The sequence below is a fragment of the Salvelinus fontinalis genome, chromosome 11, assembly GCF_029448725.1.
Source record: "Salvelinus fontinalis isolate EN_2023a chromosome 11, ASM2944872v1, whole genome shotgun sequence".
Lineage (NCBI taxonomy): Eukaryota > Metazoa > Chordata > Actinopteri > Salmoniformes > Salmonidae > Salvelinus > Salvelinus fontinalis.
Window position 1 is genome coordinate 54,498,003 of NC_074675.1, and position 25,000 is coordinate 54,523,002.

At 48.0% G+C, this 25,000-nt stretch overlaps 1 protein-coding gene across 1 annotated transcript in view; it reads left to right on the forward strand.

The window, feature by feature from the left end:
• Nucleotides 1-23,279, forward strand: part of LOC129865948 (NACHT and WD repeat domain-containing protein 2-like) — a 92,876-nt gene extending 69,597 nt beyond the window's left edge. The window contains exons 5-8 of the mRNA XM_055939047.1: nucleotides 9,994-10,197; nucleotides 11,884-12,034; nucleotides 13,714-14,303; nucleotides 16,444-23,279. Coding sequence (XP_055795022.1) covers nucleotides 9,994-10,197; nucleotides 11,884-12,034; nucleotides 13,714-14,303; nucleotides 16,444-20,343 — 4,845 coding nt within the window. The 3' untranslated portion in view covers nucleotides 20,344-23,279. The remainder of the gene's footprint in view (nucleotides 1-9,993; nucleotides 10,198-11,883; nucleotides 12,035-13,713; nucleotides 14,304-16,443) is intronic.
• Nucleotides 23,280-25,000: the final 1,721 nt, after the last annotated feature.

Below are 25,000 nucleotides of genomic sequence, written 5' to 3' on the forward strand. Positions count from 1 at the left end.
TTTTTGCCTTAATAAGTCATCTTCAGTCTTATGTAAACATACCAAAGGTAACATACCTTATCATGCTATTTTGAGTTTCCCTGATTTACGTTTACTATGTTGCGTCTAGTCTATGAGACCAGGCTGTAGAAAGTTGTTTTACAGGTCAATGGCGTGGGGAAGCCATCTTAAAACAAAAAAGAGGGCAAACAGGGAAAAACCCTATAATCAGACATAATCCCAAATTCTGGTCACCGTGGTGAAAGAAAAGCCTTATCAGAAGGGATTTCACATCGCCTGCCATTCAAACCAGATTAGTGTTGATGATTGACGCTACATGAAGAAGAGCGTCAAACAGTTTTCAAAGTGTTCAATGTTTAATATGTAGATGTATACCCGTCTCCAGGACCTATCAGATTGTTTTTGTTCTATGACATCTTGATTCATATTTTCCTCATTTACATTTGTTCTCCTGTATTCCAAAAGCACAAATATATGTTATTTTCCCTTCAAAATTCTATGGAACGGTTTTATAGCCAGATTGATTAATTGATTTGTTGATTGATTCATATCCGCTATAATATTACTATAGTACCCCACACCTCATTACCCAGAGTGCACTTAGGCTGGAGTGAAACCCTCCCAAGCAAGTGAGGGAAGAGGAGTGCAGCTAAATATTGCAGCTTTTTTTATCCCACAAGAAAACTCTCCTCTCCAAACCCTTGAGCCACCTCCCTGCTCTCCCCTCCTCCCTCCCTCCCTCCCTCCCTCCCTCCCTGCTCCCTTCTCCTCCTCTTCCCTCCCTCTCTTCTGCCACCACCTTCTCCCTCCCTGCTCCCTTCTCCTCCCCTTCCCTCCCTCTCTTCTGCCACCACCTTCTCCCCCTCCCCCCTCCCTCCCTCCCTCCCTCCCTCCATCCCTGCTCCCTTCTCCTCCCCTTCCCTCCCTCTCTTCTGCCACCACCTTCTCCCCCCTCCCTCCCTCCCTCCCTCCATCCCTGCTCCCTTCTCCTCCCCTTCCCTCCCTCTCTTCTGCCACCACCTTCTCCCCTCCTCCCCATCCCGCCCGCCCTCCCTCCCTCCCTGCTCCCTTCTCCTTCTCCTCCCCTTCCCTCCCTCCTCCCCTCCCTCTCTTCTGCCACCACCTTCTCCCCTCCTCCCCCCTCCCTCCCTCCCCCCCTCACTCCCTCACTCCCTCACTCCTCCCATTTTCCCCTCCCTAAACACATCCAAAGTTTCAGTCTGTCAACCTTGGTCCCTTAATGTACAGTAGTTGGCAAGGTTCCAAACGTGTAATGCTCTCAGGCTAAGGCAGGTTGGGTGATAAAGTTACCCAGAGAAACTGACGCCATTTTCTTTACTGTTCTTCTGGGCAGCAGAGAGAGGGGGACAGTGGGAGGGAGGGAGGGAGGGAGGGAGGGAGGGAGGGAGGGAGGGAGGGAAGGAAGGAAGGAAGGAAGGAAGGAAGGAGATGGAGAAAGAGGGATAAGTGAGAGAGAGGGATGGAAGAGAGAGGGGGAGAGGAGATTGCATCTGTGCAAGTGTGTGTGACAGGACAGTACATAGAGGGCCAATCACCGACAAACGCACTCACACACATGCCCACACACACACACACAGTCACTCAGCCACCCTGTCCTTCCCTGCTGTCCCTGCAAGGCAAGCTGACAGAGACTTTGTCAGCAGATCAGAGAATGAATGACTCTCCCTCCCTCGCCCTCTCTTTCAATCTCAATCTCTCTCTCTCTTTCTCTGTCTCCCTCTTTCTTTCTCTCTCTCTCTCTGTCTGTCTCTCTATCTTTCTCTCTCTCTGTCGCTCTCTTTCTCTGTCTCCCTCTTTCTTTCTCTCTATCTCTCTGTCCCTCTTTTTCTCTCTCTCTGTCCCTCTTTTTCTCTCTCTCTGTCTCTCTTTCTCTGTCTCTCTCTTTCTCTCTCTCTCTCTGTCTCTCTCGCTCTCTTTCTCTCTCTCTGTCTCTCTCTCTGTCTCTCAATTCAATTCAATTCAAGGGGCTTTATTGGCATGGGAAACATATGTTAACATTGCCAAAGCAAGTGAAGTAGATAATAATGAATAATAATAATGAACAGTAAACATTACACTCACAGAAGTTCCAAAAGAATAAAGGCATAACAAATGTCATATTGTCTCTCTCTCACTCTCTCTTCTGTTCTGTAGTCCCATACAAACTGTTCTGTAGTCCCATACAAACTGTTCTGTAGTCCCCCACACAAACTGTTCTGTAGTCCCATACAAACTGTTCTGTAGTCCCATACAAACTGTTCTGTAGTCCCCCACACAAACTGTTCTGTAGTCCCCCACACAAACTGTTCTGTAGTCCCCCACACAAACTGTTCTGTAGTCCCCCACACAAACTGTTCTGTAGTCCCACACAAACTGTTCTGTAGTCCCACACAAACTGTTCTGTAGTCCCCCACACAAACTGTTCTGTAGTCCCCCACACAAACTGTTCTGTAGTCCCCCACACAAACTGTTCTGTAGTCCCCCACACAAACTGTTCTGTAGTCCCATACAAACTGTTCTGTAGTCCCCCACACAAACTGTTCTGTAGTCCCATACAAACTGTTCTGTAGTCCCATACAAACTGTTCTGTAGTCCCACACAAACTGTTCTGTAGTCCCACACAAACTGTTCTGTAGTCCCCCACACAAACTGTTCTGTAGTCCCGCACAAACTGTTCTGTAGTCCCCCACACAAACTGTTCTGTAGTCCCCCACACAAACTGTTCTGTAGTCCCCCACACAAACTGTTCTGTAGTCCCCCACACAAACTGTTCTGTAGTCCCCCACACAAACTGTTCTGTAGTCCCCCACACAAACTGTTCTGTAGTCCCCCACACAAACTGTTCTGTAGTCCCCCACACAAACTGTTCTGTAGTCCCCCACACAAACTGTTCTGTAGTCCCCCACACAAACTGTTCTGTAGTCCCACACACAAACTGTTCTGTAGTCCCCCACACAAACTGTTTTGTAGTCCCCCACACAAACTGTTCTGTAGTCCCATACAAACTGTTTTGTAGTCCCCCATACAAACTGTTCTGTAGTTCCACACAAACTGTTCTGTAGTCCCACACAAACTGTTCTGTAGTCCCCCACACAAACTGTTCTGTAGTCCCACACAAACTGTTCTGTAGTCCCCCACACAAACTGATCTGTAGTCCCCCACACAAACTGATCTGTAGTCCCCCACACAAACTGTTCTGTAGTCCCCCATACAAACTGTTCTGTAGTCCCACACACAAACTGTTCTGTAGTCCCACACAAACTGTTCTGTAGTCCCCCACACAAACTGTTCTGTAGTCCCATACAAACTGTTCTGTAGTCCCCCATACAAACTGTTCTGTAGTCCCCCACACAAACTGTTCTGTAGTCCCCCACACAAACTGTTCTGTAGTTCCACACAAACTGTTCTGTAGTTCCACACAAACTGTTCTGTAGTTCCCCACACAAACTGTTCTGTAGTCCCCCACACAAACTGTTCTGTAGTCCCCCACACAAACTGTTCTGTAGTTCCCCACAAAACTGTTCTGTAATCCCCCACACAAACTGTTCTGTAGTCCTATACAAACTGTTCTGTAGTCCCACACAAACTGTTCTGTATTTCCACACAAACTGTTCTGTATTTCCACACAAACTGTTCTGTAGTCCCCCACACAAACTGTTCTGTAGTCCCCCACACAAACTGTTCTGTAGTCCCCCACACAAACTGTTCTGTAGTCCCCCACACAAACTGTTCTGTAGTCCCCCACACAAACTGTTCTGTAGTCCCCCACACAAAACTCTACCTTAAACTGTCTCTGTTAAAGAAAACATCTGATGGAGGGTTTTGATTGGATCTGTTGCTATTTCCTAATGAGGAGAACGTATCTCATCTCCTGCTGTCTTTCAAAACTTTCCATTTCCTTCATGTCAGCGAGTTTGCTGTGATCTCAATCAGCATCCATGCTCAAACGACTGTCACTTATTTGTGTCTTCACACAGCCTCATGCCTTAACTCTCCCCCTCAGATCCCTCGCCAGGCAATTTCAGGGGAACTGCCTCAATTTTGTCCAGAAGGCCCGAATCGAAATTGGTTTTGGCGGAAAAATAGCTAGCTAACCCCGTTCACATGTGTTTCGTTGTATCTCAAAAAAGACACACAATCCCAAACACAAGACACTCATTTGATCTTGTTCAGTGTTTCTCATCAAAAAGGCATTTTCATCAACAAGACTCAGAGCTGAAGGTACGACAAGTCACATAGACCAGAGTTTCCCAACCCTGGTCGTCTAGTACCACCAACAGCCCAACCCTGGTCCTCCAGTACCCCCAACAGCCCACCCTAGTCCTCCAGTGCCCCCAACAGCCCAACCCTGGTCGTCCAGTACCCCCAACAGTGTTTCCCAACCCTGGTCGTCCAGTACCCCCAACAGTGTTTCCCAACCCTGGTCGTCCAGTACCCCCAACAGCCCAACCCTGGTCCTCCAGTACCCCCAACAGCCCAACCCTGGTCCTCCAGTACCCCCAACAGTGTTTCCCAACCCTGGTCCTCCAGTACCACCAACAGCCCAACCCTGGTCCTCCAGTACCACCAACAGCCCAACCCTGGTCCTCCAGTACCACCAACAGCCCAACCCTGGTCCTCCAGTACCACCAACAGCCCAACCCTGGTCCTCCAGTACCCCCAACAGTGTTTCCCAACCCTGGTCGTCCAGTACCCCCAACAGTGTTTCCCAACCCTGGTCCTCCAGTACCCCCAACAGCCCAACCCTGGTCCTCCAGTACCCCCAACAGTGTTTCCCAACCCTGGTCCTCCAGTACCCCCAACAGCCAACCCTAGTCCTCCAGTACCCCCAACAGTGTTTCCCAACCCTGGTCCTCCAGTACCCCCAACAGCCCAACCCTGGTCCTCCAGTACCCCCAACAGCCCACCCTGGTCCTCCAGTACCCACAGCAGTGTTTCCCAACCCTGGTCCTCCAGTACCCCCAGCAGTATTTCCCAACCCTGGTCCTCCAGTACCCCCAACAGTGTTTCCTACCCTGGTCCTCCAGTACCCCCAACAGACAACCCTGCTCCTCCAGTACCCCCAACAGCCCAACCCTGGTCCTCCAGTACCCCCAACAGCCAACCCTAGTCCTCCAGTACCCCCAACAGCCAACCCTAGTCCTCCAGTACCCCCAACAGTGTTTCCCAACCCTGGTCCTCCAGTACCCCCAACAGTGTTTCCCAACCCTGGTCCTCCAGTACCCCCAACAGCCCACCCTGGTCCTCCAGTACCCCAACATCCCAACCCTGGTCCTCCAGTACCCCCAACAGTGTTTCCCAACCCTGGTCATCCAGTACCGCCAACAGCCAACCCTGGTCCTCCAGTACCCCCAACAGCCCAACCCTGGTCCTCCAGTACCCCCAACAGTGTTTCCCAACCCTGGTCCTCCAGTACCCCCAACAGTGTTTCCCAACCGTGGTCCTCCAGTACCCCCAACAGCCCAACCCTGGTCCTCCAGTACCCCCAACAGCCAACCCTGGTCCTCCAGTACCCCCAACAGCCAACCCTGGTCCTCCAGTACCCCCAACAGCCCACCCTGGTCCTCCAGTACCCCCAACAGCCCACCCTGGTCCTCCAGTACCCCAACAATGTTTCCCAACCCTGGTCCTCCAGTACCCCCAACAGCCAACCCTGGTCCTCCAGTACCCCAACAGCCCAACCCTGGTCCTCCAGTACCCCCAGCAGTGTTTCCCAACCCTGGTCCTCCAGTACCCCCAGCAGTGTTTCCCAACCCTGGTGCTCCAGTACCCCCAACAGACAACCCTGCTCCTCCAGTACCCCCAACAGCCAACCCTAGTCCTCCAGTACCCCCAACAGCCAACCCTAGTCCTCCATTACCCCCAACAGTGTTTCCCAACCCTGGTCCTCCAGTACCCCCAACAGCCCACCCTGGTCCTCCAGTACCCCCAACAGCCCAACCCTGGTCCTCCAGTACCCCCAACAGCCCACCCTGGTCCTCCAGTACCCCCACAGCCCAACACTGGTCCTCCAGTACCCCCAACAGCCCAACCCTGATCTGGAGGAAACCTGGCACCATCCCTACAGTGAAGCATGGTGGTGGGAGCATCATGCTGTGGAGATGTTTTTCAGCGGCAGGGACTGGGAGACTAGTCAGGATCAAGGCAAAGATGAACGGAGCAAAGTACAGAGAGATCCTTGATGAAAACCTGCTCCAGAGCGCTCAGGACCTCAGACTGGGGCGAAGGTTCACCTTCCAACAGGACAACGACCCTAAGCACACAGCCAAGACAACACAGGAGTGGCTTTGGGACAAGTCTCTGAATGTCCTTGAGTGGCCCAACCAGAGCCCGGACTTGAAGCCAATCGCACCCTTCTGGAGAGACCTGAAAATAGCTGTGCAGCAACTCTCCCCATCCAACCTGACTGAGCTTGAGAGGATCTGCAGAGAAGAATGGGAGAAAATCCCCAAATACAGGTGTGCCAAGCTTGTAGCGTCATACCCAAGAAGACACAAGGCTGTAATCACTGTCAAATGTGCTTCAACAAACTATTAAGTAAAGGGTCTGAATACTTTCCAAAGGCAGTGTATATAGTTGTGTAAAATATATATATATATATATATATATATATATATATATAATAATGATATTGATGGTTTCATGTGGAAACCCTCATATTAAATACGACATTCACTATGTTGATGGTTTATATTTATTTTGTTTTAAAGCTTTGTCCTTTTTTAAAAAATCATCCTAATGAATTATTTTAATATATTTGACATGTGATAAAGCCACACAGAGGGCCAGAGATCATTACACACGTCGGTGATAATCTGATGCACCCAAAATAGGCCACTAGATATATAGCCCCCTGTATATAGCCTCATTATTGTTATGTACTTTTCGTGTGTTACTTTTTGATTTGACATTTTTTTATCTTTAGTTTATTTCGTAAATATTTTCATAACTCTATTTATTGAACTTCATTGTTGGTTAAGGGCTTGTAAGTAAGGATTTCACAGTTTCACACTAAACCTGTTGTGTTCGGTGCTGTAATGAACACAATGGGAGACAGACAGCTGGTTTCAAGCGCAGGTGTTGTAAAGGACCACAGGAGGAGGCAGGAAGCCGGGTCCAGGGACAGGCAGAAGGTCATACACAGGAGGAGGCAGGTAGCTGGGTCCAGGGGCAGGCAGAAGGTCATACACAGGAGGAGGCAGGTAGCCGGGTCCAGGGACAGGCAGAAGGTCATACACACAGAGTCCAAAAAGGAAACAGTACAGGCAGGGAAAAGGCTAGTAATGTCATCCGGGAGATCAGACAATAGGTTGATAACAGGAAATCTGATAGGCTAAAGGACAGGCAGGGAATAGGCAAAAGGCGGGGTTAGAGAGACAGGAAAAAACTATCATACACAGGAGGATTAGATTACAGGACAAACAGAACTCCGACTAGCCGTGTGTCACAAAGCAAACAATACATCACAATCATGGTGTGCAAAGAACTGAACTAAATAGTGTGTGATAATGACATGCAGGTGTGTAAATAGGTGATCAGAATTCAGGTGATTGGGATCTGGAGAGTGAGCTGCGTTCAGGGGATCTACGTGTTTGAGAGTGTGAGATGGAAGCAGACGTTACAGGTGCATGTGACACATAAAATTTGATTTGATTTGTTTGGAAATGTTTTGAAAGATACCAAAATTCTGGTAGTTACTGGTAAAATGACAAAGTTTTGAGTAATATCCCCTCCCTTTGCGACCCTAGTTTTGAGTGAGAAGATAATTAGTTAGTGCAGATTATTTCAGCGTGGTAGGCAGATGTGATTAAAATACTATTATTCTATCAAGCATGTGTGAGTGGTTGGGTTTTATATAATTTTGTATCCCTGGCCAAATTGTTATTGGGAGAGAGTGGTGATGATGCTGGTGTGACTGTTCAAGATGATAAGGATGAAGATTATAGCATTCCTGACAACAACCTTTAACCTCATCTAATATGCGTATACATTCTCAGTTCCATTGTTCCATGTGGCGACGACAGCAGAGGCTGCTGAGGGGATGGCAGCTCATAATAATGGCTGGAATGGAGTGTCATGGAATGTTTGATACCGTTTGATCTAGAGGTGAAAGAAACACACACCTGTTTATTAGAGGTGCTGGCTAGCAGAGTAGAACACCTGTTTGGGAGAGGTGCTGGCTAGCGGAGTAGAACAACTGTTTAGGAGAGGTGCTGGCTAACAGAGTGGAACACCTGTTTAGGAGAGGTGCTGGCTAGCGGAGTAGAACACCTGTTTAGGAGAGGTGCTGGCTATCGGAGTAGAACACCTGTTTAGGAGAGGTGCTGGCTAGCAGAGTAGAACACCTGTTTAGGAGAGGTGCTGGCTAAAAGAGTAGAACACCTGTTTAAGTGAGGTGCTGGCTAGCAGAGTAGAACACCTGTTTAAGAGAGGTGCTGGCTAGCAGAGTAGAACACCTGTTTAGGAGAGGTGCTGGCTAACAGAGTGGAACACCTGTTTAGGAGAAGTGCTGGCTAGCAGAGTAGAACACCTGTTTAGGAGAGGTGCTGGCTAGCGGAGTAGAACACCTGTTTAGGAGAGGTGCTGGCTAGCAGAGTAGAACACCTATTTAGGAGAGGTGCTGGCTAGTGATGTAGAACACCTATTTAGGAGAGGTGCTGGCTAGCAGAGTAGAACACCTGTTTAGGAGAGGTGCTGGCTAGCAGAGTAGAACACCTGTTTAGGAGAGGTGCTGGCTAACAGAGTGGAACACCTGTTTAGGAGAGGTGCTGGCTAGCAGAGTAGAACACCTGTTTAGGAGAGGTGCTGGCTAGCAGAGTAGAACACCTGTTTAGGAGAGGTGCTGGCTAGCGGAGTAGAACACCTGTTTAGGAGAGGTGCTGGCTAACAGAGTGGAACACCTGTTTAGGAGAGGTGCTGGCTAGCAGAGTAGAACACCTGTTTAGGAGAGGTGCTGGCTAGCAGAGTAGAACACCTGTTTAGGAGAGGTGCTGGCTAGCAGAGTAGAACACCTGTTTAGGAGAGGTGCTGGCTAGCAGAGTAGAAGACCTGTTTAGGAGAGGTGCTGGCTAGCGGAGTAGAACACCTGTTTAGGAGAGGTGCTGGCTAGCAGAGTAGAACACCTGTTTAGGAGAGGTGCTGGCTAGCGGAGTAGAACACCTGTTTAGGAGAGGTGTTGGCTAGCAGAGTAGAACACCTGTTTAGGAGAGGTGCTGGCTAGCAGAGTAGAACACCTGTTTAGGAGAGGTGCTGGCTAGCATAGTAGAACACCTGTTTAGGAGAGGTGCTGGCTAGCAGAGTAGAACACCTGTTTAGGTGCTGGCTAGTGATGTAGAAAACTTGAGCCTCACACTCTAGGAGCTCAGATGCAATAATTAAATAACCTAATCTGTCTTCATCAGGTTATGATACCGTTTGATTCCATTCAGTCCACTCCAGGCATTATTAATGAGCCGTTCTCCCCTCAGCAGCCTCCACTGACCGACGAACCGACCCACACTCTCCCGTTATTTTCATTCCATTCCATTGATGTCCATTCAAAGCAACCACCCACACACTGAGAGGGAACACAGACCAATTAAACCAATACAGCCCTCAAAGACTCAGCCCACCACTCACTCTGCCTCGGTGTGTGTGTGTGTGTGTGTGTGTGTGTGTGTGTGTGTGTGTGTGTGTGTGTGTGTGTGTGTGTGTGTGTGTGTGTGCGTGCGTGCGTGCGTGCGTGCGTGCGTGCGTGCGTGCGTGCGTGCGTGCGTGCGTGTGGCAGATAGCAGCCCGGGTAAACAGGAACAGGAAATAAATGAAAGGCTGACGTAAGCGCTTCAATGAGCACTTTAATGTGAAAATCATAAATTGCCTCAAAGATACTCCAAGACTGAGAGCAACTAGAAACCTTGAAAACCAATAATCATAGAAAGTCATGCGGTGATGAGGATGATGATGACTGTTCTACCTCTCTCTGTCTTTCTTTCTCCCCCCCCCCCCCCCCCCCAGGCGCTGGTGGGAGAGAAGTATGGCAGTATCCGCGTGCCGGGGGAGGTGGAAGCTCCAGAGTTTGAGATGATCCTGGACGCTGCGGTGGAGGCGGGCCTAGACACACACATCCTGGAGGAGTGGTACTGTCGAGATGAGAACTCCGTGCCGCCGGCCTACTACCTCAAACCCAAAGCCCAGATGTTGAAGAACTACCAAAACTCAGTAAGATCTGAAACCTTCTGCCTCAAAAAACCTACAGAACATATGCTCAGACCCAGTTGTTCTGGAATGGCCGTCGGCCAGGTTCTCTTGCAGTGGAGGCTGGTGGGAAGAGCTATAGGAGAACAGTCTCATCGTAATGGCAGGAAGGACAGACACGGAACGGAGACAAACGTGGTTTCCCATGTGTGTGATGTGTTTGATACCATTTCACTGTCCTCCTATAGCTCCTCCCACCAGACTCCACTGTTCTCTCGGATCATATGGAAAAAGACTGAGTAGGTCGGTCTCAGTGAGACTAGCCCAAGATACTGAAACATCCATATTCAGTCGACGCTATTATCCAGAGCGACTTACAGTTCGTGCATTCATCTTATTAAGATAGCTAGGTGGGACAACCACATCAGCAAAGTCAGCGAAATTAAAAAAAATATGGACAGACAAATTGGGCTTTACAATCATTTACAAAAAGACTTGGAAATCTATTTCAAATTACAAAAAATAAAATGACAGTAAGGATCTTTAGTATCAGTATCGTATTTACATTGGAAAAGGGAGCTTTTCTGCTCTGTTTTAGTCTAAGCAAACTGTTACGCTTGCATGCATGCCCTTCACATTCACAAAAAGGGCTTTTTTAAAGCACTCGTTATATTGGCCAGTAAAAGTCACCTGGAAACAGCTCTCTCAAAACGTCTGGACATCAAGTTGCTTCTCCCGTTAGAATGTGTTGTTCTGGTGGAAAGTTCTAGTGGAAAGTGTGAGACCTATAAAGATTCACCTTGCGTTTTCTTAAAAGCTTTGTAAATCTTACTGTGAGTCGGCACTAAGCAGTAAACATATCTGCAGCTCTCCATGCAGCTGTCGCAGTCCCCATATAACTACAGTGCTAGGCTAGTTAGTTAAGTTAAGCATTACAAATACACTGTAACGGCTAGCTCAATGTTTGTGCATGGCTGTGTGACGGTCACCCTGTCACTACAGTACTAGCGTTTAGCATGCCGCTTTGGCTAGCTGAACATTTAGCGCTTGTGTCACTCAATGCGGCTCTTCCTCTTGGTTGGAGGTTTGATGGAGGAAAACAGCACAGTTGGCATCCTGGAACCTTCTCTCGTGAATCTCATTAACTTCCTGTCTCCAGCACAGGAGGTTGGTGGCACCTTAATTGGGGAGGACGGGCTCGTGGTAATGACTGGAGCGGAATCAGTGGAACGGTATCAAATACATCAAACACGTGGTTTCCATGGTTTCTATGGTGTTTGATGCCGTTCCATTCGCTCCGTTCCAGCCATTATTATAAGCCGTTCCTCCCCTCACCAGCCTCCACTGCTCTCCAAGGATATCTACTGTAGTTCTATTGGTATCAGCAGATATAGACGTCCTCTATATGTCTGTGTGGTCCAGTCAGCTTGTGGAGACGATGCACTACATTGCATTGATTTGTCATGGGCCCAAACAACTTCAACAGTTTCTACCATTTACCAACTTCTCGATAAGTTCCTTCCTTTTTGCCTTTTTGCCAACAAAAGAGCTGTATACAGTAGGTCTCTGGCTTTGTTTAAGACTGCCGTCTGAAAATCAAAAGCATACCAATCGAGCTAGTTACTTATTGTTTAATCTACTCTATATGTTCAACAACAACAAAAAAGTGCAACTGTGCACAAACTCCCTTTATCTCCCTGTCTTCTACAGATGGAGTCGAGCAGTGCAGCCAAGCTGAAGAACGACAAGGCGTGGAGGAACGTGTCTGGGGAGATCAAGGGGATCTTCCGTAGGTCTGTCCTGCAGCTCCAGGAGAAGGGCACCATGAAGCCACCTCAGGCCAAGAAATTCCTCTGCTCTGGTATGAAGACTACTCCTGTCCCCTTCTTCTCCTTCTTCTTCTTCTTCTTCTTCTTCTCCTTCTTCTTCTTCTCCTTCTTCTTCTTCTTATTATTCTTCTACTCCCCCTTCTTTTCCCTACTTCTTCTTCTTCTACTTCTTCTTCTTCTTCTTCTTCTACTTCTTCTTCTTCTTCTCCTTCTTCTTCTACTTCTTCTACTTCTTCTTCTTCTTCTTCTTCTACTTCTTCTTCTTCTTCTTCTTCTTCTTCTTCTTCTTCTATGGTGTTATACCATCAAACTCAGTATAGTATATTGTGTTATTTAGTGTTGTGGCGTTTTCTTGTTTTACTGAGCTATATTGTACAACCAAGATATGTGTGTGTGTGTTCATTTGACCTCCTGAAACATTTAACTGGGGAAGGCTTTAGTTAAATATAGTTATTATGATGATTTTGTGGTAGCAATCCGTTTTCCTCATGAGCCAATGTACCATCAGAGAGTTTCTACAGATACGGAAAACGGAGATAAACCGACACATGCAGACTAGATATAGCCCCTTTAAAAAAAATATATCTCTCTGTGTTTACAATTTAAAGTAGGTCTGCCCTAGAGGGCTCCAAATGTGTTCCAAATTGGGTCTAATTACACCGAAAGTCACTCCATTTTGGGTGAATGTAATCATCACTGATTGAATTGGACACTATCACCCGTTTTGAGGGTGAAAGAGAAAGTTAGTATATTCCCTGTGTCTGCAAGGTGTTTCTCTGGCATATCTCTGTAGCCTTTTTAGGCTGATGTACCTTGCAAAATGTTTGTTGAGTTTTGTGGGACATTGGCATCACGGGTGGCCACTGTGGTTTCTTTTGTAGGCTAGGTGTTTGTACCTAGAGAAAATGCAGCAACAGCCTGCTTTATAATGAATATAGAGACAGTTTTGGGGATTGTCTCAAACTATGTTCCCCTTGCTGAGCCATATATACGCTGTGGACAAATTCACAAATTCACACAAAGTCATTTTACTTGATTACCATGTAGATTTCTATATTTGATTTGTTCGAAGGCATAGCCAGCGCTTATGTGTACTGGGGGGAAAAAATACATTCAGTATGCCAGTTAATTGACTATTCCGAGCTTCAAACAGCATTTATCTCCCCCTTCTTTTCCCTCTGGCTTTTCTAACCGTCTCTTCTATAGCACGCTGCAGTGTGGGCGATACTACACGGGAGATGCTGGCAAAGTTTCAGTAGAACTGTCTCTTTGAGGAGGAGAGGGGGGGGGGGGGCTGTGATAAGGCTGCAATGCTGGTTATGTGATTGTATCAACCGTCTTTCTCCTCAAACAAGGCTTAGGGGAAACATATCTAATCGCAGACTAAAGGCAGGCTAAAAAAGACTGCCAGAATCTGTGTGGCTTTACTTAAAGACTCGCAAATCTCCCAAGTCTGTTTTGAAGACAAGCTTAGGAGCTCACAACAGAACACAGTGTTAGCCTTTTTCAAACTCCTTAGAAAAGTAGTAGGCCTGTAGTGTGGGTTCAGAAACAATAACTCACATAACTTTGAACAATATTAAGACTCCAAATCATGTGTGGATTAGACTAACTCTTCAGAAGTATTATATAGCAAGTTTCTTCAAGGACAAAAATGTTCTAACTTTGAATTGATTGTTTGTTTGTTTTTTGTTTTTCTCCCGTTTTTCAGCCTTGGAGGATGAACTGGACTTCGCCTTGGGCAAACAAACGCCGGCCTTCCTCAAGAAGTGTGTCTGCTACATCCGCAAGATCTCCAACTTCGACCGGCATGCCAAACTCCCGGAGATGGCCAAGTACATGGACATCGTCGTCGCCGAGGACCGCGTCATGCGTAACCAGGAAGCCTACGAACGTCTTTTAAAAGTGCGAGACGAGTTTATCCCCACTGTGGTGGCCTCGTCCAACCTCCGCGTCTACTCCTCTGTGACTCACTGCGACATGAAACTAGGCTACTCCCAGGAAGTGGAGAGCCACTACGTGGAAGGCTTGTGTAAACAGTTCTACGAGGATATGGTGGACATCATCCAGGCCACGGTCCAGCAGAACTTTGACACAGAGACCGACCCCCTGTACGACGAGATCCTTCAGCACCTCTCCCTGTGTAAGAACTTCTCGGCCTTCTACGATTATAAGAGCGAGACGCTGGACCTGGTGCAGGAGTATCTGCTGCCGTCTAAAGGGAGTAGGATGAGCCCCCTGGTGGTCTACGGCGGGCCCTGCACGGGGAAGACACTGCTGCTGGCCGAGGTGGCAAAACAGGTGATTGACTGTACTGTTGGGGGGGGGGGGGGGGGGGTGGACTTTTAGGTCTTAATGGGACTTCCTGGTTTAGATCTTGCAATAATAAATGAAAGGCTTTATCAATTACAACAGGCATTTGTGTGAGAGATAATGTACATTTTGGGGTCTATCTGTGTTTGTCTGCTTGAGTGCGTCTGTCTGTGTGTAAGAGTACGCAAGGGTGTCGATTTGCTCGTTACGCGTGCATTATCCATCTGTGTTAGTTTGCTGCATGTAAGTCCATCCATCAACTATACACTTGTGCCTATCTTTGTGTTTGCAGTAGATGTGTGTGTGTGTGTGTGTGTGTGTGTGTGTGTGTGTGTGTGTGTGTGTGTGTGTGTGTGTGTGTGTGTGTGTGTGCGTGCGTGCGTGCGTGCGTGCGTGCGTGCGTGCGTGCGTGCGTGCGTGCGTACGTGTGTGCGTGTGCGCGTGCGTGTGTGTGTGTCAGGTCACTGTTCACTTACTGGGCCGTCTGTTTGCCCAGGTCATGTTAGGGTCATGTTGCAAGGGAGCCCACACAGTGCAGTCACCCGATGCCGCTCTACCCTGCTTCTTGACCTTTATAATAGATTCCTTCACCTCTAATATATCACAGTTGACAGTTCATTTATCACAGGTGAAATAGATTGCTCAGAGTTGTCACATAGAACAGAGTGCTAGATATAGTAGATATAAAAGCATTTGTCTTTATTTGCTTCTACCTGCTGCTTCTGTGGAGGGAGGGAGGGAGGGAGGGAGGGAGGGAAGGAGGGAGGGAGGGAGGGAGGGAGGGATCTGTTGACAGCCTGTCGACCAGAGCAAACTGTCACAGACTGTCACAGATTTTAGTCGCTAACTCTATATCCATCATGATGAACTCTGAGACCTGGTCTCCTTGGAGTTGACACATAGATATTTAGTGTGACATTTACGGTCAGAAATGAGGCCCCTGGATTCTACGTGCCATGCGTGTCACGTACAATAGAATCCACACAGTCCCAGTCCCACATGTAGACACACGTACCCGCACTAACACACACACACACACCCGCACTAACACACACACACACACACACACACACACACACACACACACACTAACACACATACACACACACACACACTGCTATAGTCTAGGAAGGATTCTAGGAATCACAGCAGGGGGCCTTGGTGAATGATTGAATGAAACTATAAATATGTATGAAATGAGGGAAACAGGGAGCAACACTGATTCATGAAATATTTCTCATGATAGGAGAGTCATTGGATACTTCTATCTTAGCCTGCATGGCTGCCAGTTCGTTCCTGCACTCATGCCAACTCCTTGTAGAATTCTCGTGCAAAACATGATTTGACAATGACAATGAAGTAGACTAAAGCACAAACAGATCTGGGATCAGGCATTTTTAGACTCACATATCTGAGATATGCACTGGGCACCTGACTGGCCAGTCCTCCTCAGATCTGGGATCAGGCTACGTCTATCTAACTCTTGAAAATGTTTACAGTTTCGCTTGTTGTTTTTCTACCTCATGGCCTTGGCGAGGAGAGGACAGCTTAAAACGTTCACAGGATCTCTTGAATAATGTATCAACTCTACTAACTGAGTTCACATTCATGCGGTTATATTTGTAAAGTATATGTCCCCAGGAGACAGAATACCTGGTATTGAAACAGACCTCTGTCCTCTGTACACTGCTCTAACCTTGGCATCACATCACGCCCAGTGCTTTCCGAATAGCAATTCTAGCTCCTTCCACTTTAGTAGAGCTTTATGTTGTCTTCTGAGTCACACAGAGTAAATATGGATTGGGTAAAAATGATTGCAAAAAGCTAGAGCTAATTAGAAATTACACAATAACACAAAATTAACGACAAGACTATATATACAATTTTTTTCACAAAGCTTTTTCAGGTTTGATAACCCTTCCCTTACAGTGGAACGCGCTTTGAGATGCTTTGAGGCTTTGAAAACTGTTTTATAAATGCAATCCGTTATTGAAAACATGGCCTTGTACATTTTCTCTCTCTGAGTTGTGTATTGCGCATCTCTTCACAGAGCTCCTTCATGTAAGACAACTATCCTTGAAAAAGTGACTAAATCTCTTTTCTCTCTCTCTCTCTTTGTCGTTTCCAGGCCTACACGTGGCTCCAGACGGAGATGGGCCCCGAGACAGACCCGGTGGTCATCGTCCGCTTCGTGGGCTCCTCAGAGTTTGCCACAAACCTGCGTACCCTCCTCCAGAGCATCTGCGAGCAGATAGCCATCAACTACCGCTGCCTCATCCACTTCCTGCCCAACAAGATCCAGGAGATGACGGAGCTGCTAGTCAACCTCCTTGGGGAGTCCTCCTTCCAACGGCCCCTGGTCATCATCCTGGATGCGCTGGAGCAGCTCTCAGAGGCCGACGAGGCCCGCAAGCTGTGGTGGCTTCCCGCCCACCTGCCTCGCACTGTCCGCATCGTTGTCTCAACATTACCCAACAAGCACGGAATCCTCCAAAAGCTCCGCGGTTTGATCCATGACGAAGGACGCTACGTGGAGCTGGTGCAGCGTGACCGCAAGACCTGTAGTCAAACACTGAAGCAGCAGCTGCTGGGGTTGAAGAGGAAGGTGACCTCGGGACAGCAGATCTATGTCAATGAAGCGCTGGCCAAGTGCACGCTACCCATGTTCGTCAACCTCGTCTACCGGGAGGTGGTACACTGGCGCTCGCACAAGGACGTGGACGACCGTTCGCTGTGCTCCACCGTGCACGAGAGCATTGAGCAGCTCTTCTACTCGGTGGAGAACAAGCTGGGGCAGCGGTTCGTGTTCAGGGCGCTGGGATACATTACCATGGCCAAGGCGGGCTTAACGGAGGTAGAGCTGGAGGATATTTTGTCACTGGATAACAGTGTGCTGGGAGATATCATGGTCAGTTCAAATCTAAAAAACCCGCTGAGGATCTCCTATGACCTGGTGGCGAGGTTGAAAGAGGAACTAGAGGGGTACCTGGTGGAGAGGCAGGTGAGAAACGTTACCCTGATGGTGTGGGCCAATAGACATCTGCACCTCATCGCCCAGAAGCTGTATCTTAGCAATGAGGAGGACGTGCACCAGATGCACAGCCTCCTGGCCGAGTACTTCCTGGGGGCGTGGTCGGGCGGCAGAAAAAAGATCTTCCACTGCGACAACAACCACTTTGCCTCGCTCAACATCTCCCAACACAAGAACCCCCACCCCCAGCAGCCATCCCACAAAGAAGCATCCGCCGAGAAGTACTCCTATGACAGGCAGACCCCTGAGCAGCCCTGGGTGTTCCAGTGCAACCTCCTCGAGCCTGACATCTTCTTCGTCAACCACAGGAAGATGACAGAGCTCCTCTACCACCTGACTCGGAGTGGCCGCACAGACGACCTCATGTACGGGGTCATCATGAACTTCAGTTGGCTTTACACCATGATCAAGATAGGGCAGTTTGAGAAGGCGCTGACCGACATCGACGTAGCTTACAGCTACTCCCAGGAGAAAGAGCTCAAGTTCTTGGCCGCCACGCTGCGCAGCATCAAGGTCAAAGTGATGAAAAACCCGGCGTCCCTGTCTGCAGAGCTGCAGCAGAGGCTCCTCCCCGTGGTAACCTCCCTACCAAAGCTTCGACACCTCCTCCTGGAGTGCGACAAGGACGGCCCCAAGTACTGCTCCATCGTGCCCCTCCACTCCTCCATGGACGTCACCTACAGCCCCGAAAGGCTGCCGCTGTGCTCCAGCTACATGCAGATAGTGGAGATCCTGCCCACCCTAGCCCCCAACATTGTCCTCGTGGCCCTGGACGACGGGTCCGTCAGCACATGGGACGTGGAGAGCAGGCAGCTCCTCCGGCAGATAGACACGGCCCGCTCGGTTGTCTTGGGGATCAGACTAACAAGCGATGAGAAGTACCTGGTCGTGGCAACCACCAAGAATACGCTGCTCATTTATGACAACCATAAGTCCTGCCTGCTATCCGAAGTAGACATCAAGGGCTCCAAGCACTGTGGTATCACGGGAGGGGTGGCTTTCATCAACGGATTCACACTGGCCAGCCATCATGCCTTGGCCTGGCTAGAGGCCAGTAAAGACGTTAATGTGATCGATCTGCTCTACGGCTGGCCCCTCTACCAGTTCCACTGCTGGTACGAGGTCACCTGCGTCCAATGCTCCCCGGATGGAATGTATGCCTTCTGTGGTCAGTATCTCAACACCACGTCCATCTTCCATCTGGGCACCGGGGACAAACTAGCCACGGTCACGTCCGAGTTTTCCGGGGGATTTGTCAAGTCCATCTTAGTCCTGGACACCATTCACCAGATGGTGATGATCGATAATGAGGGGAGCCTGTCGGTGTGGAACACCAAAGAGATCACCAACCCCAGACTGATGGAAGATTACGACTGCCGGGGGGACGAGAGCGAGGTGGTGGGCATTGAGCTGTCAGAGGACCAGCGCTCCATCCTCATCTGCAAAGACAAGAGCATCGAGGTCCTGGACACCAAGTTGTGGAAGATGGCAGAGAAGTTCAAGGCCAAGCGCGCTGAGCGTTTCGTGGCAGCAGTCCTCTCCAAAAATGGCCAAAGTATCGTGGCCTCCATGGAGAACACGTCGTCCATATTTGTGTGGAGGAGGGACAGCGGGCAGTGCATGGCCAGTCTGATTGAGATCTCTGGGGCCATCATTAAACTCATCAAGTCCACCCACCACAACCTGCTCTTGTCTGTTGCCAGCAGTGGAGTGCTATCTGTCTGGGACATTGACATCATCACCGCCATGTCCAACATCGACAAAACAGGTAAGAGGATCCAGAGTTTACAGCTTTCTGGAAGGGAAGACTTTGTGTTCACCATGGATGGCTCCGAAGCCATCCACAAGTGGAACTTCAGCACGGGCTTCATCGAGACTGTCTTCAAGCACGAGGGCTTGGTGGAGAACTGTGTCCTGACCTCCTCCGGGGATCTCATGGTGACGTCGGATGACAAGTGCAGCCAGTACATCTGGCACACGGCCACTGGCGAAAACATTTTCCGCATCAACGGACAGAAGATATCCCAGCTCCTGATGACCCACAACGACCAGTTTGTGGTGTCCCTCTGCGAACAAAACTGCTCCCGAGTCTGGAGGCTGGCCACCGGACACAAAGTGTGCAACATACTGGTGACCCTCCAGAACGCACTGATCACCACCGCAAACACCTTCCTAGTGGGAACTACTAAAAACAAGCTGCTCGCTGTCAGCCTCTGGTCAGGCAGTATTTCTAAGAAGTTTGTCTGTGACGACGGCATTAGCATTGTCAACTTCAAGCTTATTCCCGACTGCCCTGACTTCGTGGTCTTCATTACATCGACAGAGACTGTGTTTATATGGAGTGTGGCGGACGAGTCAGTCTGCAGACGCGTCCAGCTGCCTACTAACTTCCTCAAAAACCTGGAAGACTTCCAGATTTCACCAAATGGGAAACTGGGTATTGTCTCCAAGGGCGACGAGAACATTAACGTGTTGGACCTTCACAGCGGAAAGCTGAGGCTTGTTCACGCCGCCGGTATCATCTGGCGGCAGAAGCTGTCCAGGGACGGGCGCTACCTGGTCTACATCTGCTTCCGGAACTGCGATGAAGATGACGAAGCGGGTGTGGTGTCCAACCTGATCGTGATGCGTCTGGCAGATGGAAAGAGCATCGGAACATGCTCCCTCTACAAGACGCCCACATTCCTCTGCCTGTCCCAGCGGGCACTCAACATCATCATCGGCTTCGAGGACGGCAGCATCAGCACATACACGGTGGTGGACCGCGTGGACGCCGCACTCAAGATCAAGATTGCCACGTCCAACAGCCGGCAGATCGTCAACAACGCCTCGCAGAAGGTAAGGCCCAAGTGTGGCAACCACACCTTCAAGACCATCGCCGACTGCGTGTGGAGGGAGTCCACTGAGGTCTTCTCCAGGGATAGCCCCATCAATGTCTCTGACTCAGGGGAGCCAGAGACCACCACTCCCACCAAAAAGAGTGAACTGTTGCAATGAAGTGGGTGGGGGGGGGGGGGTTACAGTTTTGACCGTTGTTTACAGCCACCTGATTCAGCTGCAGATGTCCTCTGTGTAGTTTACTATATGCTGGCTGCTACTATAACGCTGCACTCAAGTCATGTATTACTACAACCTATATGGTGTTAGATTATTCATTTTCTTCACACGATGACTGTTAGAATCCAAGTAGTTTTTTATGGTTCTAATTTTCTTTTATATATGTTATGAAATATATTTAATGTATTGGTTTGACATCATTTTTCCCTTTTGCATTTGAAGAACAATGTCGATATTTACATTTCTCCGTTTTACATTTCCAAAGTCATTTCGGTTAGCTTTACCAATTTTCTTTGTACGTGTGTTACTTTCTTTGCATTGTGCATATTAAGCCATAATGTCGTTGCTAAGAAATGTGTATTTATTTATGTTTAATTAAATCATACGTACTGAACATTAAACTATATACACCACCGTTCAAAAGTTTGGGGTCGCTTCGAAATGTCCTTGTTTTTGAAAGAAAAGCGCATTTTCTGTCCATTAAAATCACATGAAATTGATCAGCAATACAGTGTAGACATTGTTAATGTTGTAAATGACTATTGTAGCTGGAAACAGCTGATTTTTAATGGAATATCTACATAGGCGTACAGAGGCCCATTATCAGCAACCATCACTCCTGTGTTCCAATGGCATGTTGTGTTAGCTAATCCAAGTTTATCATTTTAAAAGGCTAATTGATCATTAGAAACCCATTTTGTAATTGTGTTAGCACAGCTGAAAACTGTTGTTCTGATTAAAGAAGCAATAAAACTTATTTAGGCTAGTTGAATATCTGGAGCATCAGCGTTTGTGGGTTCGATTACAGGCTCAAAATGGCGAGAAACAAAGGACTTCTAATGAAACTCTGCAGTCTATTCTTGTTCTGAGAAATGAAGGCTATTCCATGCGAGAAATTTCCAAGAAACTGAAGATTTCGTAAAACTGGCTCTAACCAGAATAGAAAAGAGGAGTGGGAGACCCCGGTGCACAACTGAGCAAGAGGACAAGTACATTAGAGTGTCTAGTTTGAGAAACAGATGAGTCACAAGTCCTCAACTGGCAGCTTCATTAAATAGTACCCGCAAAACACCAGTCTCAACGTCAACAGTGAAGAGGCAACTCCGGGATGCTGGCCTTCCAGGCAGAGTTCCTCTGTCCAGTGTCTGTGTTCTTTTGACAATTTTAATATTTTATTTTTATTGGCCAGTCTGAGATATGGCTTTTTCTGTGCAACTCTGCCTAGAAGGCCAGCATCCCGGAGTCGCCTCTTCACTGTTGCTGATAATAGACCTCTGTACTGTATGTAGATATTACATAAAAAAATCAGCCGTTTCCAGCTACAATAGTCATTTACAACATTAACAATAACTACACTTTATTTCTGATCAATTTAATGTTTTTTTAAATGGACAAAAAAAAAATGTTGCATTTCTTTCAACAACACAAGGACATTTCGAAGGTGACCCCAAACTTTTGAATGGTAGTGTGTGTACATATCTCTTTTGGCTGCTGCAATTCGTGCAACTCCTTAAAATGTTATGTTTGCTTAATGCAATCAAAGTGAGTGCCTGGTTTATGAAATGTCTTTTATTTTCCTATAGACTACTGAGATTTGCAGGGAATTCGTAGACACAGTATATACAGATACATATACTAATTTAGCATACATAATCAATTTGATTTGATTTAAATGATCAAAAATATATATATATAATTTAGGATTAAGGTACTTTAGTGTTGAGTTTGAGATTATAAATACATGTATTAACATATTAACAACGCTGGTCCAACTTTACCTGCAGTTTCCGGTTCATGAATTTCTCAGTATAGTGTAGCATCTCACTGTACGTATCCACGCCTTAAACAGTCTTCTGTTTTACAGCTTTTACCTTCAGTGAAAAAACAATTGTCTTAACATTTAGAGAGAGAGAGACAGAGAAAAGTGTTATTAGGCCCAATGTGGTGAAAGTATTGAAACGTGTTAGATTATCAAGGTTTTGTGAGCGTCAGGTCGTTGTGAAGGATATTCCGGAACGATGTTCCTAAAGATACCCGTGATAATATTTTTTGGGGGGGGGTTATTTATTAGTCGTATTGATAATCGTTTGTCTTTGCTCTTTAAACAGGTGTTGCTGTTTTTGGCTTTGTTTAACATAGTCACGAAGATTCGGAGTTGAAATGAAAGGATATCATCAGGCGATACTAGCGTTTTTGGTTTTCTATAAACCTTTTAAGGGCTATTCTGTCTAATTGTACGTATACTTATTTTCAACAGTTGAAACGTTGGCCCACTTAAGAACGTAAGTAGCAGTATTAAGCTTTAACATATTTAATTATTATATATTTCAAAGCAAAACGATCTAAATCTAGAAATATCATAGAGTGTATTTGAGAAAGTTCAGATCTTAGTTTGATGTACTGTTCTGTTGACAATGGTCCATATGTTTTAAGGCTTTTACTTACTTACATCATGACCAAATTGTTTGAGTGTTTTACAGTGATTATGTTGACGTTTTCTCTATCTTTGCTAAGACATTGAGTCCACTTGATATATTGGAATGCCAGTTTAAAGAGTATATTTGAATGTGTCCATATGGAAACCAGTATATGGTATTATTGTATGTAACTTGAATGACTTTTAATAACATACATGTTTAAAACAAATAGTACTGGAAATGAATGTTTCTACCTTATTCTTTGTATGGTCAGGACTGACCTGTTTAGAGAAATGTATATTTTCATAAATGTTGTACCTACATTTTGTTACAGAGTTGTTTAACTGGACTTATTCTAACAGGGGGAGAGAGAAAAAATTTACTTATGTCTGAAGCAATATGAAAAGTGTGTATGGAACATTTTAATGTAATAAATCGGTTCACTTTTTGCCTCCAGAATTTTGTTGTGCTTGTCGTTACAGCAGTCTGAAGTCGTGACTGATCATCTAGACCAGGGCTGGGCAACTTTGATGGGGCGTCACACAATAACGGAATACCCACATCCATTCTTACACATGCAGTCAGAGCCTTCCGGGGCTCCCTAGCCTTCCGGGGCTCCCTAGTCTTCCGGGGCTCCCTAGTCTTCCGGGGCTCCCTAGTCTTCCGGGGCTCCCTAGTCTTCCGGGGCTCCCTAGTCTTCCGGGGCTCCCTAGTCTTCCGGGGCTCCCTAGTCTTCCGGGGCTCCCTAGCCTTCTGGGGCTCCCTAGTCTTCTGGGGCTCCCTAGCCTTCTGGGGCTCCCTAGTCTTCTGGGGCTCCCTAGTCTTCTGGGGCTCCCTAGTCTTCTGGGGCTCCCTAGCCTTCTGGGGCTCCCTAGTCTTCTGGGGCTCTCTAGCCTTCTGGGGCTCCCTAGTCTTCTGGGGCTCCCTAGCCTTCTGGGGCTCCCTAGTCTTCTGGGGCTCCCTAGCCTTCTGGGGCTCCCTAGCCTTCTGGGGCTCCCTAGTCTTCTGGGGCTCCCTAGTCTTCTGGGGCTCTCTAGCCTTCTGGGGCTCCCTAGTCTTCTGGGGCTCCCTAGTCTTCTGGGGCTCCCTAGTCTTCTGGGGCTCCCTAGTCTTCTGGGGCTCCCTAGCCTTCTGGGGCTCCCTAGTCTTCTGGGTCTCCCTAGTCTTCTGGGGCTCCCTAGTCTTCTGGGGCTCCCTAGTCTTCTGGGGCTCCCTAGTCTTCTGGGGCTCCCTAGTCTTCTGGGGCTCCCTAGTCTCCTGGGGCTCCCTAGCCTTCTGGGGCTCCCTAGCCTTCTGGGGCTCCCTAGCCTTCTGGGGCTCCCTAGTCTTCTGGGGCTCCCTAGCCTTCTGGGGCTCCCTAGTCTTCTGGGGCTCCCTAGTCTTCTGGGGCTCCCTAGCCTTCTGGGGCTCCCTAGTCTTCTGGGGCTCCCTAGCCTTCTGGGGCTCCCTAGCCTTCTGGGGCTCCCTAGTCTTCTGGGGCTCCCTAGTCTTCTGGGGCTCTCTAGCCTTCTGGGGCTCCCTAGTCTTCTGGGGCTCCCTAGTCTTCTGGGGCTCCCTAGTCTTCTGGGGCTCCCTAGTCTTCTGGGGCTCCCTAGCCTTCTGGGGCTCCCTAGTCTTCTGGGGCTCCCTAGCCTTCTGGGGCTCCCTAGTCTTCTGGGGCTCCCTAGTCTTCTGGGGCTCCCTAGCCTTCTGGGGCTCCCTAGTCTTCTGGGGCTCCCTAGCCTTCTGGGGCTCCCTAGCCTTCTGGGGCTCCCTAGTCTTCTGGGGCTCCCTAGTCTTCTGGGGCTCTCTAGCCTTCTGGGGCTCCCTAGTCTTCTGGGGCTCCCTAGTCTTCTGGGGCTCCCTAGTCTTCTGGGGCTCCCTAGTCTCCTGGGGCTCCCTAGCCTTCTGGGGACCATAAGCCCACACCACCATAAGCCCCACCCTCCCAAACTAATTACCAGTAGTAGGAAAAGTACCCAGCTGTCATACTTGAGTAAAAGTAAAGATACCTTCATAGAAAATGACTCAAGTAAAAGTGAAAGTCAACCAGTAAAATTCTACTTGAGTAAAAGTCGAAAGTATTTGATTTTAAATATACTTAAGTATCAAAAGTAAATGTAATTGCTAAAATATACTTAAGTATCAAAAGTAAAAGTATAAATCTTTTCAAATTCCTTATATTAAGCAAACCAGAGGGA